This window comes from Terrapene carolina, unplaced genomic scaffold, assembly GCF_002925995.2.
Source record: "Terrapene carolina triunguis isolate 2854851 unplaced genomic scaffold, T_m_triunguis-2.0 Scaffold89, whole genome shotgun sequence".
In the NCBI taxonomy this organism is placed as follows: domain Eukaryota; kingdom Metazoa; phylum Chordata; order Testudines; family Emydidae; genus Terrapene; species Terrapene triunguis.
This window is the reverse complement of record NW_020664440.1, coordinates 10,051,560-10,069,410: the sequence shown is the minus strand read 5'-3', so window position 1 is coordinate 10,069,410 and position 17,851 is coordinate 10,051,560. Positions and strand designations below refer to the sequence as shown.

General features: G+C 43.9%; 1 protein-coding gene across 3 annotated transcripts in view; it reads left to right on the top strand.

Moving 5' to 3' along the window:
• Positions 1 to 5,879: 5,879 nt before the first annotated feature.
• PDZRN3 (PDZ domain containing ring finger 3) overlaps positions 5,880 to 17,851 on the top strand; it is a 204,234-nt gene continuing 192,262 nt past the window's right edge. Inside the window, exons 1-2 of one of the 3 annotated variants that reach the window (XM_024195426.2) lie at positions 5,880 to 6,786; positions 17,657 to 17,743. In XM_024195426.2, the coding sequence (XP_024051194.1) occupies positions 6,070 to 6,786; positions 17,657 to 17,743 (804 nt within the window). In that variant the 5' untranslated portion in view covers positions 5,880 to 6,069. Of the gene's footprint in view, positions 6,787 to 6,842; positions 6,864 to 17,656; positions 17,744 to 17,851 lie in introns of those variants that run through there. The other 2 variants (XM_024195568.1, XM_024195494.2) reach the window with 2 other exon arrangements.

Sequence of the window (17,851 nt, the reverse complement as noted above, 5' to 3'; positions counted from 1 at the left end):
TGAAAGTTGGTAACTCCAGGATGAGAACCCACATTTTAAGGCAATCACAAACAAACAATTGATAGAAACTACAGAGAGGCCATGAGCTAAAAGGCTAAACTTCTTCTCTTCAACGAGTTCTTTTTTCAAAATTCCTTGAACCATCACAGGCAAAATATTATTCTTACCTATTTCTATCTCTGGATTCATGTGACCAAGAATTCAAAAATAAATCTGATGTTATAACAGTGGTGTCTTCCCTTATTTTTCTGTACAAAGGGGTACATTTTCAGAGACTCCTTCCTATGCTTGCACAAAATTTGAATGTGCATTTGAGTGAGTGAACTAGGCAATTGCAGAACTAACTATCCAATTTGTACATGCCAATGCCTGACTTCGCATGTTGGTGCACATGTACATTATGCACAAACAGGAAAGTTTGTCCCCAAATGTCTATTAATAAACCAAATGTTGTTGATACCAAATAGCCAAAAGTGAACATTTCACTTTATTCAGTATCACTTTCTTAGTGTGAAAAAGGGCTTACTCTTGTTCCTATTAAAGGCAATAGGAATTCTTTCATTCACTTCAGTGGGGAAAGGATTGGGCCCAAGGACTTCAGAAATAACCTCCACAAACACACACTTCTGAGCTTTGTGGATCTCTTTGTGTTTGCCCAAAGAGAGCACTGTGTGATCCTTGAACATGATTTCTATTCAGACATAACAGCATTATAATAGTAATTCATTCAGATCCCTATTCTCCAAAGTGTAGAATGGCCTCCCCTAGCACTGAATTCACTGTACAGGGAGGGCTAGCAACCTCTCACAGAATACAGCCCTTAATGAGGGTTTATGTTTTATGTTCCATTCATAACCACAGAGTTAATTATAGTCTGGGTTTAAACATTATCATTAGTTATAGCACGTAAGATGTGTGAAAGAGAATTAGGCATAGATAATGTTAACTTGTTTCTCTTTTAATTGGTTAAATGAGAGAGCAAAAGGCAAAGAAATGACATGGCACAGTATGTGGGGTTTGCATGATAATTCAATATATACCTTATGTTTTTGTACAGGTCAGAACATTCACAAACAAAATTCTTGTGGCTTGTGGCTTATTAGTCAGAGCAAAGGATTGGGTGCAAGGTGCTTCTTGAGAGACAGCCTCAGCTGAACTTCAGAATCATTGTGTGATTTTGGGCAAGCAAGTCAATTGCTTTGTGCCTCAGTCAGCTTAACTGGGCAATTGACAGCATGTGTAAAAACAAACAGCTCCCTGAAAACCAGTTCCTGCATTTGAGCAAGTGGCTAGAGCACTGGAATGGGACTCTGGAGACCTGGCTTTGATTCTTGGTTCTCAGCCACAGACATCCTGGGTGACCTTAGACAAATCATTTAGTCCACCTTGTGCCTCAGTTTCTCCTGTGCAAATGGGACTAATATTTCCCTACCTCACTGGGGAGTTTTGAGAATCAAATCCAGTAATAATTGTAGGCGCTCGGAGTGGCAATGAGAGTAAGAGTTATATAAGTATCTAGCTAAAAAGAATTGAACTCTTGAGTAAAGACACTGCAATAACTAAAGCAGCCCTGCAAATATAAAGTGTTTGTTCCAAAGCTTTTCATATTTAACTCTGTCCATATTAAAAATAATATAGAAACATGTTATTCAAAACCAAAAGCATTTTGGGCTACAAATATATATATATATATATATGGATTATGGACCATAAAGGAAAGATGTTAATGTTTCTGTTGGGTGGCGTATTTCTCCTCATTTGCACACTCCTTCAAAAAGCACTGCACTTATTCAGATTAGTGATACTACTTCCTTTTGTTATAACACATCATCAATAACATGGTTCGTCTGTTTTTCTTTCTTATTCTATTTTACTCTGTTGCAGTATATATAATTCTCTCCTAAACATCTCTCTCCACTCCACCACCAACCCCAAATGCATATGTGTAGGGTGAAGTCCTGACCTCACTGAAGTAAAGCTTTTCATTACTTAAATTATTTTGCAAATATATTATTATGTTAATAATTTGTGTTGTGGTAGTGCCCTGATGGGAGCCCCATTGTGTTATTCTATAACAACCCTCTGACACTCTATTTGTTCCTCTGTCACTGTAACTATGTTGCATGTCTCTTACTAATGCATGTTTAGATTCTGTTGCTAATAAAAATGAAAGCCTGAGACAAAAGTTTTTACTTTTTGGAGGACGATAAGCACACACATCATATAAGAAAATATGGATTGCTAGATGGATCAGAGGCGCGCGTAATAGGATATGGAAACTTTCAAAGTTGCCAATTTGTATCCCAGTTTGGCAGTCACCAAACTTCTGGCTGAGATCCTCAAAGCAGTCTAGGGGATTTAGACACACATCTTAAAAGTTAAGCATGTGCTTCAGTACTTGGCTGGATCAGGGCCATAGTGAGTTGCAAATTTCAGTAAGAATCCATCTGATGAAATACGGAGATAAACCCCAGAAAAAGGTTTGGGGAAGATCATGCTCTATTGAACAGATTCTATTACCTTTCAGTGTTTAGTTGGAGCCAAATAAATCAGAACATCATGATAATAAAGACCCAAATCTGCTATAGAGAAAAAGTTGATGCTACATCTGCATAACCAGATTCACTGAAAAGCTTCTTTTAAAAAAAAGGTAGAAAGTTATAAAAAGAAAACTTCCTTTCAGAAATCTCAGAAGTGAACAGAAAATCATGCTTTCGATAATAACGGAACAAACCAACTTAGGCTGAATGAGTTCAGTTCAGTCCCATTCAGTTCTCTCTGAAGTTGATAAGCTTTCTGGCCTCACAGAAACACAGGAAGATTGAATAAACACAGCCTGTTGCAGAACACCAGTAAGCACCAACCCAGCTTGACACAAACCCTCTCGTGTTGGAATTATGCCTGGGCTTTTCCCCAGTAACACTAAAAGGTGCCCTCACGCTTATGACAGGACATCAATGTTAAATGAAAGCGCCCTAAGGGTTCAAGAAGTGGTCCCACCCCAGTACCGTACCTCTAATGATGAAAGACCCAGCTAAATGAAAAGGACCCTCCCTAGTTGTGGCAGCATAATTCCAGCCTTGCTGGCAATTACAGTAGAAACCAAACCTCCTTTCAGTTTCAAACCTCAGCCTTTGAAAAACAACATTAAAGACTCACGTTGAGGATTATTTTTCGTCACAGAAAACTAAATTGAAGTGTCTGTCTCAAGTGGCAAAAGTTCCATTCACAGTTTTCTGCTGTGTGTAACGACTGCAAGGAGACAGACTGAACTGTCGTCATCTCAAACTAATTTATAAAGGAAAGAGGTGACACGTGGTGGGTGGCCTGCAAAAGCTTTCTTCAGACTTCATTCAATTCATAAATAAAAGCCTATGCACACATAAAAGTAGTATTAAAGTGGATCCCATAATTCCCCATCAGCATCTGCCTGGTGTGACTCCAAATGAAAACATTACACAAGCTCTTGACAACATTTTCCATCCAGATATTTGTACAGTTTCTAATAACTTTTAAAAACCCTTGTCCTAATTTCACTCCCACTGAAGTCAATGAAAGTTTTGCAATTGGTTTCAATAGGAGCAGGGGAAGGTACTGTGGTATTAGGATTTTTAAACCAATTAATCTAATCTGTAATGGATATATTTAAGGGAGATAATGTATCTAGTGTAATATTGTCCAAAAGGGACTAGGGACTATAAAAAACATAAAAAAGAGACAGTATCGGCCTCAAAGAACTTAAATGGTAAAATATTTGAGTTAGACCTTGTCTACACAAGGAAATTGACCAGATAGTTATTGAGGAATAAACTTTGTGAGGGAAGTAATTATTCCAGAATATATTTTGGAAGAGAGTATCCATGAAGGAATAACTATTGCAGACTAGCTTATTCCATAATAGCTATGCTGGTCAATATCCCTGTGTAGACCAGGCCTACACTATTTAGGACCCAATCCAGGATCTACTGAAGTCAATGAAAAGGCTCCCATTGACTGCAGTGGGCTTTGGATCAGGCCCTGATATGGCATGCATTATCAGAACAGGTAATATTACATAGGGACAAATCCTGAAGGTGCCATTCAGATAAAACTCCCATTACTGAAGTCAATGGGATACCTGCCCACTGAGTCCTGTGTCCCATGCTAACTGACAGTGTTGGAGAACACTCTCCAGTATTTGAAATGATAACATAAGGATCTGACTACTAAGCTGCAACTTTTTAAAGGTCAGTTCCAGACAAATAATCATCACAGACATTCAGAAAATCATTCTACCATGATATAATAGTTGGATACTAAAGGTCATCTTGAAGCCTTCGGTCCTAGCTGTGCTCCCACTTTACCGTAAAATAGGGCATACTAAAAGAGCAATCAAAATGGAATGGGTAGATGGCAATTCTGGGAGAATTCTACTTTACCATCTGAGCTAGGCAATGCTAATTTATAGCTCTTCCAGTTCTTCAGTGTCAACATGTAATATGGTACCCAATATTCTGCACAGTACTCCAGGTGTGGTCTCACTAGCACTTTATAGCTCTATATGAAATGCTTTTAGATTATCTCTGGATGGAAACAGACTTCAAAAGTACTAAACTTTCCTGGGTCTATACACACATAACTCCCATTGACATTAATAGGACATTAATAGACCACACAAACATGGAAAATATGCTCCTTTTTATGAAGATATGAACTGTACTGTTGGATTGTGCTGTTGTACTCATCTCTTGGAGAGTGTTAACATCCTAACATCAAAATTAGGTTTTCTAACATGAGTGCTCCAGCTTCCCCCTTCAACCCCAAGTCCTGCAAGTATCTTTCACAGTCTCTTCCCCAACGCCCCCCATATCAGTTTGCCTCCCCTAGCCCCAACGCCAGCATCTGTCCTACAACAAGTCCTGCCTTGATATATTCTACACACCTCAATCTTTTTATCCCAGCCTCCAATTCCTGCACTCCCAGTTCCCCCACTCAGGTACCTGCCCTGTGCCCTCCCTAAGCTGTGTCTCCCCCCACCTCCGGTTATGTCTCCCCCACAAACAGCCCTTGCCTAAGTGCCCTGCTGGTGCCTGTCCCTCACACCCAGCTCCCCTCCCCAAGATCTCCCCAGAACCTGGCTACTACACACCCCTCTCTGTGACTTTTCCTGCCCACACAAGCCTGCCTCCAACTCACCTTTCCAATCCCTTAAATTTCCCTCTTGTAACTGTCCCATTCAGTTCCCTTCCCCTCTTCTCTTAGTACCTTGTATCCGCCTCAACCCGCCCCCCAATCCTCCTTGTCACTCCTCCTCAAAGTCCACCCCAGGACCTCGCTTCTCTCCCCGGTACCCCTTCCTCTACCTAGCAGGGCCCCCATCACACTTGTTCCCCTCGCGTTCCCTCCCCAAAGTCCCTTCGCGACCTGGAGTCAGTCCCCCCAGATTCCCAAGTCCCCCTATCACCTGCCCCATCCCCAAGCACCCCACCCTGAGTTCTCCACAGTACCACTCCTCAAGAAGGCCCCCTTGGACCTGCCCCCCCATGTCTCCTGAACACAGAGCAGTTTTCCAGTTCCAGAAAACACAGGGGGGAAACACTGGCACTGTTCTCTGGCCCCTATTCTGCGGCTGCCTCCCTCCCCTCTCCAGGCAGCTGGAAACTGCTGTGTGTGTGTGTGTGGCAACAAAGATACTGTTGTCCCCTCTCCCCTTGCTAAAAGTTGGGGCCACGGGGTCTTTCCCCACTCCCCCCACGATCGCACCCGCTGCCAGCCCTGAACAAGAGGCGGCGGGGGGGCAGAACTGTGCGCCGCGAAGCGGTGCGCATTAACTCGAGTCAATGCGGTAGAGAGGATTCCTCCCAAGCCCTTTGCAAGGAAGTCTCCGGCAATTAGTTGAGCCAGTCGACAGCCCGCAGCCAGCCAGTCTGGGCTGCTCCCGATGCGCCGCGCGGAACTCCAAGCGCGGTGGCACCCCTTCCCCATGATCTCTGCCGTCCCTTTTCTGGGGGGAGGGCGGCTGGTGAGCGTGTGAACCCCCCTCCCCCCTCCCAGCCCCCCATTTCGGGTGGCTTTGGCTGAGCCCGGAGAATGGGGTTCGAGCTGGATCGCTTCAGCGGCGAGGTGGATCCCGACTTCAAGTGCAACCTGTGCCACAAAGTTCTGGAGGACCCGCTGAGCACCCCGTGCGGCCATGTGTTCTGCGCGGGCTGCGTGCTGCCCTGGGTGGTGCAGCAGGGCAGCTGCCCCGCGCGGTGCCAGCGCCTCTCCACCAAGGAGCTCAACCACGTCCTGCCGCTCAAGAGCCTCATCCTCAAGCTGGACATCAGGTGCGAGCACCGCGCCCGGGGCTGCGGGCAGGTGGTGAAGCTGCCGCAGCTGGGCGCCCACGCCGAGCGGTGCGGCTACTCGCCGGCCCGCTGCCGCCACCCGGGCTGCGGCCAGGTGCTGAACCGCCGCGACGTGGAGGCTCACATGCGGGAGAGCTGCGAGGCCCGGCCGGTGGGCATCTGCCAGCAGGGCTGCGGCTTGGTGCTGACCCACCGGGAGCAACGCGCCGGCGGCCACGGCTGCTTGGCCGCCCTGCAGGGCCACAACCGCTGCCTGCAGGCGAAGGTCGGCGGGCTGGAGAAGGAGCTGAAGAAGGAGGCGCTGCGGGCCGGCAAGCGGGAGAAGTCGCTGCTGGCCCAGCTCTCGGCCGTGCAGCTGGAGCTGCAGATGACAGCGCTGCGCTACCAGAAGAAGTTCACCGAGTACAGCGCCCGCCTGGACTCGCTCAGCCGCAGCCTGGCCGCGCCGCCCTGCAAGGTAAAGGGGCGGCGGTGGGGGGGCGGCCGCCCTGGCTGGCTGCCCGCACGGCTCGGCCCAGGAGTCAGCGCCCTCAGGTGCTCCTCTCTCTCTGCCCCCTTCCCTCTTTCCGCCTTTCCTTCCAACCCTCTTTCCTTCAGTCACCCCAGCGCCTACTTTCACCCCCACGCGGGGCTGATTTGGACTGGAGTCCCCCCACCTGGGCAGCTTGTTTTATCCTTCACCCTGGGGTTGAGCCACAGCTTTGGGGCAGATACACTAGTGGGGAAAAGTCCCTTTGGAAAAAAGCATCCAAGTGCCAGACTTTGGGGCTCCTGGAAGGGGGGGCGGGCGTGTGAGTGTGGCACCCTGTTGAAGGCAGTTTTCTTCTCTTTCCCCATGAGGAAGGTCTGGTAAGTAATCAGGATTTCTTTTTTCTTTGAGACATATTTCCTCCCCCCCCTTCCTCACCCACAGCCTTGCCTGTCAGCTGCAGCTTCAGCCAGCTGGCAGGTCTGGGTGAAGGGCAAATATTTACAGCTTAGCTGCTCGCCACCAACTGAAGAAACAGGACCGGCCTTCGAAAAGAAAGAGGGAGTTATCAAAATCCAGGGGGAAATATATATATATAGTTCCTGTGTTTATCTCTGTGATTTTTAAAAAATGCTTCAAGCTCTTGTCATGGATTATGTTAAAGTGACACTTATTTCTGGGCTGTTCCCCACACCACATAGTTTGCAGGCCGTTTCTTTTTAAGCCCATTTATTGTTTCCTACCATCTCTGTGTTTTTCTTATGGTAGGGTTTTGTAAGATAATGCTCTTCACTGAAAACTGGGGAATGACGGAGTTACGTGTGCTCAGAACTCATGGTGCTATTTGATGTGTTTTGGGGAACTGATGTGTAGGGTGCTAGAGAGAGTCAGAAATGTTATGCTTGTCATTAAGAAGTAATTGCTTTGATAAGTGAGCGTAACAAAAAAAAAAGTCATTTGAAATATGATGATGAGCTCTGGTCTTTAACTGCCACAGTCTGTTTCTATGTATGTATTTCTAATGGGACAGCCCAGTAGTATCTGAAGATACTACAGGGATGGTCGTCTATCCAGGTCACAATCCCTTTTCTCACTTCCCTTCCCAAAGAACCCTGTAAACACCACAAATGGGATTTTCAGGACTCACAATATCGAATCACCAGAAGTCAACTTACTGGGCGTAACACTAAACAGAATCATTTGCAAAAGACTTTTGGTGACCCAGCGCTTTCCAGATCCAGCATTCCATAACCTTAAATCATTCAGAATGGGTTTTCTGTAATATGGCTTTCCACAGTATGATGTCACTAGGATTAGCCCTTACACAACACAGACACACCTCAAATAAACTGCACAATCGGTAGCCGCTAGCAATGAGCTTTCCATGATGTGAAACCAAATAGTGTGGACTTTCTACTGTATGTCCAAGTATGGGCCATCTACTCTGAGCTTTCTTTTTTCTGAACCATCTATAATAGGGATTTCAAAAGTTGGATTTACCTAATTTAAATTTATCTTGACTTTGAACTACCTACTGCTTATAAAATCAAGATGACCAGAAGCCGATTCTTCAGGAAGCAGAGTTATACAGCACAGGGTTTCAGTGACCCCAAACTATTAATCAGAACAAGTCTTCCACATGAGGGGAGCACCAAGAAACCAATTAACTTCACGATGAAAGCACTGAGAACACATCTTGGGCTTTTCACAACTTACCACATCCACAGATGCAGCAGCAAACGTATCAAGCTCTGTTCAGAGAGCTGCACTGACATCTTTGATGCTGCTGATGTTCAAACAGCAATGTAAACAAAACAAAACTTCTTCTACCCCATTAGAAATTAATGGGAAGAAAAAAAGATCAGTGTTTGTCAGATAAAAACAACATCATCTCAATAGGGGATATGCTTTTTTAAGTCTGTAGATGGTATCGGAAGACAATGCAGGCTAATAACGAAATGAAACTAATAAAAGAAATCACAGACCCTACACTCAGTGGATCCAAGTCAGATCAAAACTGCCTCTTTTTAAAAGCATTCTTTGGATTTACTCAACCATAACCCCTAACTCATAGATCTCTTCTCCCCCCCCCCCCCCATTTCTTTCATTCTGCACCCGGCCCTGCTCCCTCCACTCATCTGGTCCCCCCTCTTGCTCTGTAGTTGATGTGAAATCCTTCTCTACAGCTCCCACCATCTGGAAATGCCTATTTGTATCTCTCTACCTCATCAGCTTCATCTTAAATCTGATCCAAAACCCACACCTTTGCTCCCTTATCTGAACTTCTCTCACTCTGCTAATAACTTTGCTGCTGCATTATTTAGTTCTGTAAAGTGCTGTGGGATGCAATTTTATGAAAGGTACTTGTAACGGGGCCTTTTGGGGTGTCACCTGATGTGCTGGGGTGCCACTGAGTCAGCCTATTCTGCCAGCCTGGGTCCCCTTTACCTGGCCTTGCTGGGGTAGGCTCACAAGCCTCTTCCAGTCAAGCACACAGGCAGGGTCACACCCAGCTGCACAGAGAGACAGAGATCCGCTCTGGAAAGATTCAGCCCCAACACTCTGGTGCCCACTCCCTTTAAGGGGTACAAACCCAAAGGTTTTATGAAATTCGCCCCCTCCCTCAATGTGGAGGGAGATATGCACAACTTCTTGGCCCCCCCCCCAGTTAAACATTACATAAACTAGATTATGTTATAAACAAGAAATAAGTTTATTAACTACCAAAGGTGGATTTTAAATGAATATAAGAGATAACAGACAGAACAAAGCAGATTACTAAGCAAATGAAACCAAACACGCAAGCTAAGCTCAATATACTTAAGAAACAGGTTACAAAATTTAATTTCTTACCCCTAAATGTTATTTTAGGCAGGTTGCAAAGTTCCTGTGGTTCAGAGTTCCAGTTATATTTCTTTTCAGACCAGACCGCTGTCTCAGTCTGGACTCCCCCCGGCCTTCCCTTCAGGTGGCTTTAGCAGTCTTTCTTCTTGGGCAGACAGTCCATGGAGAGGAGGAGTCCAGTTTGCCTTCTTCCCTACCCTTAAATAGGCTTTACATAAGGCGGGAATCCGTTTTTTCCCAAACTCGACCCCCCTTCCCTTCCAGTGGAAAGTTACAAGAAGTCCCAGGTAATGTTTAGTATCAGGTGACAAGACCTGATAGTTTCACAGCGTCCATGAGTCAGTGGCAGTATGGAGTGTCCGCAGGAAGACCAAGCCTTTTCACAGTCCATTGTTTTCGCTGATGGGTCATCAGCCCTGTCTGGCTTCTCCATTGTTGTACCTGAAGTGTTAGTAGTGGGCGTCACCCAAAGTAGCATAGTTGAAATACAGATACATAGTCAATATTCCTAATTTCAGATACAGAAATGATACCGGCATACAAATTGGATTATCATATTCAGTAAATTATAACCTTTCCAATGATCTCTTACGAGACCCATCTTGCATAAAGTACATCTGTTGTCATATTCATATCATAAGCATATTTTCATAAAGAATATGGAGTGAAACGTCACAGTACTGTTACAAATCGATAATAATGTCCACAGTGTGTAATTTCCAGCAATACTTTTATCAAATCTCCGGATGCAACTGACTAACATGACTGGGTTCATTTTCAGCCCTGCTACAAAAAGGCTGTTGTGCAGTTTTCTGAAGCAGTGCGTAATGTGCAGAAAGCCAAAAGGTGTTGTGTCACCACAAACTTGTGGTCTAGCGGTCAGTCAATTACATGTCTTTCATGGCATTTTGGGCAACTTTCCAATGTTAATAGTTTCAGTCTGCCCAGTGTCAAAACATGTACAATCAGGAAACATGCATCTTTGTGCACTAGAGATTTTTGAAAAAGACCATGTTGACAAGGTGATCACCTACTGCAAGAGATGTTGCACCAATTTGGGATGTGGCTTGCTTCCAGATTATTTAGTCCTGGATTATTTATTCAGATAATGATGCCAGCATAATATGTGCAGCACAGGATGGAGGCTATAAACACCTCGTAAGGCACATATATTTGACTCAGACACTTTCTGGTCCCAGAACACCTGGTCTAGGAGTAGTAAAATATAGAGTAATTGACTTCTCCATTTGATTCCAGGTTCAGAAATAGCTGTACCCAGTCAAAATGTGCATTGTCATTACCAATATTATTATTATTATTTATACCTCAAATATTTGCTATAAGATGTAGTTGCTTGGTCAAGGTTGAAGCCCTCATTGTTCAAATAGAATGGTCATTAATGAACTGTGTTAATGTATTTGTGCACATTATATTTGTTCCATCTATTTACTTTACAATGGCCTGAGTTTTCTGTGCAGGCTAGTTTAAAAATAAACGTTCTGGCTTTCCAGACTGAATTATTGCTCATTGGTAGTGATGTGGAACCACTCTAGATAGAAGAGAGGCCTCCTCACCATTCTCTTCAAAGTATGAATCAATGGGGAAATTAAATGGTGGTTTGACGATGTCCACAAGGCCTTCTATACCAGTTGACCATCATGATGGGATTGCACTAAGGGATCCAAAACAGGCCAACTGTGTGCTGTGGAAGGGGTTTGAATAGAATGTCATATGGTGGGGGAGGGGAAAGTGCGCTGGGAACAGAGCCACTGAAGCTGCAATTATGTAGATCTAGTGGCTCAAAAAACCTGCATAGGAGGAAATATGGTTGTGGACCGTCCATCCGCTGAGGAAAGGGGAATTCCATTTCCCTTCCTACATATAATCCCAGTAGAGATCTACAAATCCCAATTAATCAGGTGTTTTAATCTATTTTATTCAGGTTCTTATACCATCTGTGATAAATGAAGGGGGTGGGGGAGAAGCTCCCTTTTATAGACACCCAGTCAGCCAGTTAGCTATAAAGTCCCTCTTGGTGGCTGTTCTCTGCTTGCTTTACCTGTAAAGGGTTAAAAAGTCCCCCAAGTAAAGGAAAGGGTGTGGACCCCTGATCAAAAGAGCCAATGGGAAGGCTAGAACTTTTTTAAATGGGGAAAAAATCTTCCCGTTTGTCTCTGTTGTGGTTCTCCAGGAAAGAGGGGAACAGGGAGCAGTTATGCTTTAAGAAGCTTTAAGCCAGGTATACTCATAGATCATACCTAGGACTACTTATTTGGAACCCCCAAATGTGTAAGTAGATCACTAATGTTCAGAAAGACGCAATTAGGTTTATTTCTGTTTATTTCTTATGGCTAGTGGACTCCTCTGTGCTAATCCCAGATGCTTCTGTTTGCTTGTAACCTTTAAGCTGAACCCCCAAGAAAGCTATTTGGGGTGCTTAATTTTTGGAATTGCTCTTTTAAAATCTAGCAGAAGCCTAAGTTCCAGATACATTTTCTTTCTTTTTGTTTTTAATAAAATTTACCTTTTTTAAGAACAGGATTGGAGTTTTGGTGTCCTAAGAGGTTTGTGCATATATTAGCTGGTGGCAACAGCTAATTTCCTTTGTTTTCCTTCTCAGCTCTTCCCTGGAGGGGGGGTGAAAGGGCTTGAGGGTGCCCCACAGGAAGGAATTCCCAAGTGCTCCTTCCTGGGTTCAAAAGGGTTTTTTTGCATTTGGGTGGTGGCAGCGTTTACCAAGCCAAGGTCAGAGAGCAGCTGTATCCCTGGGAGTTTAATACAAGCCTGGAGTGGCCAGCATTAATTTTTAGAATCCTTGTGGGCCCCCACCTTCTGCACTCGAAGTGCCAGAGTGGGGAATCAGCCTTGACACCATCTGATCTACATAGTGTTTGAGCACCTTCCAGATGTGCATTAAGTTACATGACTTGCATGTGTTCTCCCTCCCCCCTCTCCTTTTTCATCCTTGAGGAGAAAGTATGAGGATGGTTTTTTAAAATATGTATTTATTTATTTATTTATTTCATGTCTGCTGTGCTGTGTGTTTTTATTATTGAAAACAAGGTCTAAGACGTGTGCCTTGCATTTGGAGAGGCAGGCATTGAGGTTTGAGGTGGCGAGAGGTGAGGGCTTTTGTGTGTGTGTTTGAAGGGGAGGTGGTGGTGTGTTTCACCCAAAATGAATATTTCGTTTGATAAAGAAAGTCAGTCTGAATACATCAAAGTCTAAATACATCTAAAAGAAAAACCTCAGGCTATTTAAACTGTGTTTGATCCTCACTGAAACATACCATTATTCAAACCTATTGATAAAGTTGGTCACATTCTGCCCTTGCATGTAGGCACATGGTTTATGCTGAAGTCATTGGGAAGAAAGGAGCAAGGATGAATTAACAAGGTATTTTTGGAGCTGGGTCCTAGGCCACAGAAGCCCCTCCGAACCGGAGGCTGTGCTGCAGTCTGACCTCCTTTCAGAGCCCTGTGAAAAAGCCACACACTAACAGAAACACTGAGGATTACATTTTTAAAATGTACAAGTAGCCAATATCCAGAAAGGTGAGAATAGAGATCTCTTGTTTTAACTCCTATGCACTTTTATTTTACTGGATTCAAACCTGCATTGATGCTGCAGTGAGAGGGAGTCCGTGGGTAGGTAAAATGGATATGTGACAGATCCTCAGCATAGATCCAGTCAAATCAATGAAGTTGTCAGTTTGCACTAGTTGAGGACCTGGTCCATAATACTGGGGTCTTTACGAAGGCAGTATCCTCCAGAATTTTAATTTAATAAAAGGCAACCAACCTGCTGAAAACTACAGTTGAACCTCAGAGTTACGAACACCAGAGTTACAAACTGACCAGTCAACCACACGCCGCCTTTGAAACCGGAAGTACGCAATCAGGCAGCAGCAGAGACACACACAAAAAAAAGCAAGTACAGTACTGTGTTAAATGTAAACTACTAAAAAATAAAGGGAAAGCAGCATTTTTCTTCTATATAGTAAAGTTTCAAAGCTGTATTAAATCAATGTTCAGTTGTAAACTTTTGAAAGAACCGTAACGTTTTGTTCAGAGTTGCAAACATTTCAGAGTTACGAACAACCTCCATTCCCGAGATGTTCGTAACTCTGAGGTTCTACTGTAAAAGCAGATTGTTTTTCTTAGAATATGTTCCTGACTATACAATTCGGCATAGTTCGGTTAGCCTGTATTCCTCTTATCAGGAGGCATAGGCGCCAACTTTCCCCGACACCAGTGGGTGCTCGCGTGCCCCTGGCCCCACCCCAACTTTACCCTTTCCCTGCCCCCATTCCAACCCCTTCCCCAAAGTCCCTGCCCCAACTCTGCCCCCTCCCTATCCCATTGGACCCCTTCCCCAAATCTCCCCCACCTGGCCCCACTTCTTCCACGAGCGCGTTCCCTCTCCCTCCCAGCCACGCAAAACAGCTGTTTTGTGGCGCATGCGCTGGGAGATGGGGGAAAAAATCGGGCACGCGGCGCGCTCAGGGGAGGAGGTAGTGGAGGCGGAGGTGAGCTGGGCGGGGAGCTGCCGGTGGGTGCTGAGCACCCACCAATTTTTCCCTGTGGGAAGCCCTGGAGCACCCACGGAGTTGGCGCCTATGTCAGGAGGAGTAGAGTTTCTCTGGTTGGTAAGGAATGTCTTCTTAGCTACAGCATCACTAGAGAAATGAGGAAGCTTCTAGTATATAGAATAAAATGTAGGAGATAGTTTATTAGCTCCAAAATATTCAGGTGGGAGATACAGTAATTTCCAGAATTATGTTTAAGAGCTTTACTCAGGGCTTGTCTACAGCACGCAGCTTTTAGCGACAAGGCTGGGTTGACACAGCCTTGTCGCTAAACGTCAGCGTATGTAAACGCTTTGTCGGTACTTTGTTGGCACTTTAGCGAGCGGCTTTAGCTTTGTCAGCAGGAGAGCGCTCCTGCCAACAAAGCCGCATTCACACTGCCGCTTGCATCGGCAAAACTTTTGTCTTTCGTGGGGGGGGGGGCGGAGAGGGGGGCTTTTTAAGTACCCGTGAAAGACAAAAGTTTTGTTGACAACTTCGCAGTGTAGACAAGCCCTCAGGTGTGGGAATACAGCATGCCAGGAACCATCAGGTTTGCTGCAGAAGCTGATGATATAGGCAGGGCTGGGATGCTGGCCATTACATCTCCAGTCATTTCACTGTATAAAGATTGGTTCACTGGAACATAAGACATTGCAGGGAAGAAGAGAAAGTCACCAAGCCCTACAAGAATCATTCTCTTTGTGGCTTCATTAATGTACATTAAAACATTTTTAAAGCCCCCCCCCCAAGCACTGAGATATGAATCTTCAAAAGTAACAAAATATAAAAGCAACACATTGCAAGATCCCTTGTGCCTTGATATTTTAGCACATATGGTGAAATAATCACTTTGCATTGCCATATGCAATTCTTTACTGTAATACTACTCTGCTGCAGTAAGAATGGTGGACAAAATGTGCAAAGCCATTAAAGCTGGTCCAGAGTTCAACAACTCCTTACATCCAAAGTTATACACACAAGAAGACAGAAATATTTGGAACAATATTTTAAGAATGAAACCAGAGAATGTGCCATGGCAGGCGTGCTTTTGGGCAGCTGGAGGAAAACACCAACGGGGTACGCTGCAAGAGTCCCTCTGTCAAACACGACTGAGAAAGGGAAAAATTATGGGACACAGCAAGGAGGACATGCAAAGAGCAGCCTTGAGTGACAACAGGGATGGCAGACCTTGTAAGTGACATCCGATGGGGCAGGAAGGATTGAGATTCGAGTTGGTTGGAGTTATTTAAAAATTACCAAGGATATTTTTCATGAAGAAGTTTGAAAAAAAAATTTTTTTTTTTAAACCATTTTTAGCTTGCTCCAAAATCCTCCTGCATGCTTAGCTCAAACTGTAGAAATGGGGGGATTGGGGGGAAAACAACGGGGAACATCTTTCTCCTTGGTATTAAAAGTATAATGTCCACCCCAAAATCAGGAGTTGCAATGGAAGTACTTAACTCAGTTTTAATTGCAGCAACCATTCTGAGAGCAGTATGGTCATTGTTTCTTGATTGACTTAGTCAATTTCCCTCCATAGAGTAGTATAAAAGAAAGGAGGGGGAAACTGCTTTTGTGACAATGGCATATCTGTCTTTCAGATGTTGAACTTACCAGACCTTAAAAGTGGTCTCACAGGACTGGAAAGTTTTCTCCTTGAAATATTATCTGATGTCTGGGTTTGAAGATTTCTAGGAAAACACCTAGTATTTCATTCCTCCCTGCAAGCCTGATTCTGATTAATGCTGAATATGTGCAAATCCACTTGAAATCAATGGGAGCTGTGAATGCTCAATACCTTCTGGGATCAGGTCTCAATCTACTTATGTGATCTTCAGGAAAGAAAATGACCACATACAACTGAGGAATATTATAGGCCAAATTCTCGCTGGTGTATGTTGATGCAGCTCCACTAAAGGGGTGCTATTGGGCAGCTGGGGGGAAAAGGGGTACGCTGTAAGAGTCCCTCTGTCACACTACTGAGTTAGTGGTGCTCTGTCAATTTACAGCAGCAGAAAATTTGGCCCCATCGCTTTTTTTCCTGCAAGAGTGATTCAGTGATATTGGATTGCTTTGACATTTATAACATTTGATTGACCACTTCAAATTGATATGTGAAAAGAAAAATGCACAAACTAAAAACATCTGCATCGAGTTGCTAAGTAACTGTTGTAATTTATGTCATTAATTGGTTAGGAAAACCAGACTTGTAATATAGCTTCTCAAATTCTTGTGTGTTCATAACTTTTTCACCTTTTAGTTAAAACAAAGCAAGAAATCTGCAGGTAGCAACGTTCGAGTTCTGATAAGACCTTATCTATATTTAGACACGCACCATATCACTCTGAATATCTGCACAGTCTCATCTCTGAACCCTTAAGATATACAAGTGGGGGTTCCTCCCCCCCAGCCGTAAGGTGCTATTATTAACTGCTGCTTGACTGAGACCGAAATTAGTGGATTTTGAAGATTCAAATTCGTCATTAACAGTATAGGCATTTAATTTTGCCTTCCATGTACTTTAATTTGACACAACTAAGAGCTATCACAATGCTTCAACTTATCCGTGGAAAGGATGTTATCATATAAGCCAATGACGTTCCTATGTTTGGGAGCAACCTTGGGACACAGGACAGAACAACAGATCATGTTTATATGGAGTATCTCCTTCACCTCTTCTCTATTGCACATTATACATAAAATATATCTATTATTCCTACCGGTCTAATCGGAGACATGCTACTTCAGGGTTTTCTATTTTGGGAGTTGGGGGAATTCTCAGTGAAGGAGGTTTTCTATTATTATCACTGTCAAGCCTTTATAGATAGGATCCGAATTAATTAGAATCTCAGTGGAATTGGTCTCTGTAATACTCACTTTGAACAACAGTTAGGAGTCTGGTGCTTTTTCTCAGTTCTGCCTGCTAAATTCACAGAAGAATTGCTGTTTCATAACACTTCATGTCTGCTGCTGCTTCGGATCACTCATAGTTTAGGACAACATAATGTAATCAGCAAGACAAAGAGTGGCAACATAAAAATGCCGTCCCAAGAATCAATCACAAAAGAATCAGAGACAGCAGACTATAGGTGACCCTGAAGCTTTTTAGATAGCTATAATTACTACATAGCATATGGACATTTTTTTTTTATTCCATTAGGCTATGGACCTGAGCCACGTGACACAGCAAAGGGTTCTCCTTGCTCTAGCTTGCAAAATAAATGATGTATACATCTTAAATTCTTCATTTTCAAAAGAGCTCAGCACTCAGCAATTCCTATTGAGAACAATGGGAGTGCTGGGTCTTGGGCACTCTTGAAAATCTGGCCATAAACAGCTTCCCCTGGAATTCATCAGCAAACTAAATATTTAGATGGAAGCATGACTCATCTTAGCATCTGCCTATATGCACACGTTTTGAATGCTTTTACCTGTTCTTCCTAGGGTGAAGAGACTAAAGCACTGACTCTTGTCCTTCATCGTGACTCTGGCTCTCTTGGATTTAATATTATTGGTGGCCGGCCATGTGTGGTATGTTAAAATGTGTTTGCCTTTTCTTGTTAGGGAGAGCATGCAGATCAATGTTTGGAGAAAGAAATGCTGCTGATTACATATTTGGCTCCGTAGGAGATGGTTTCA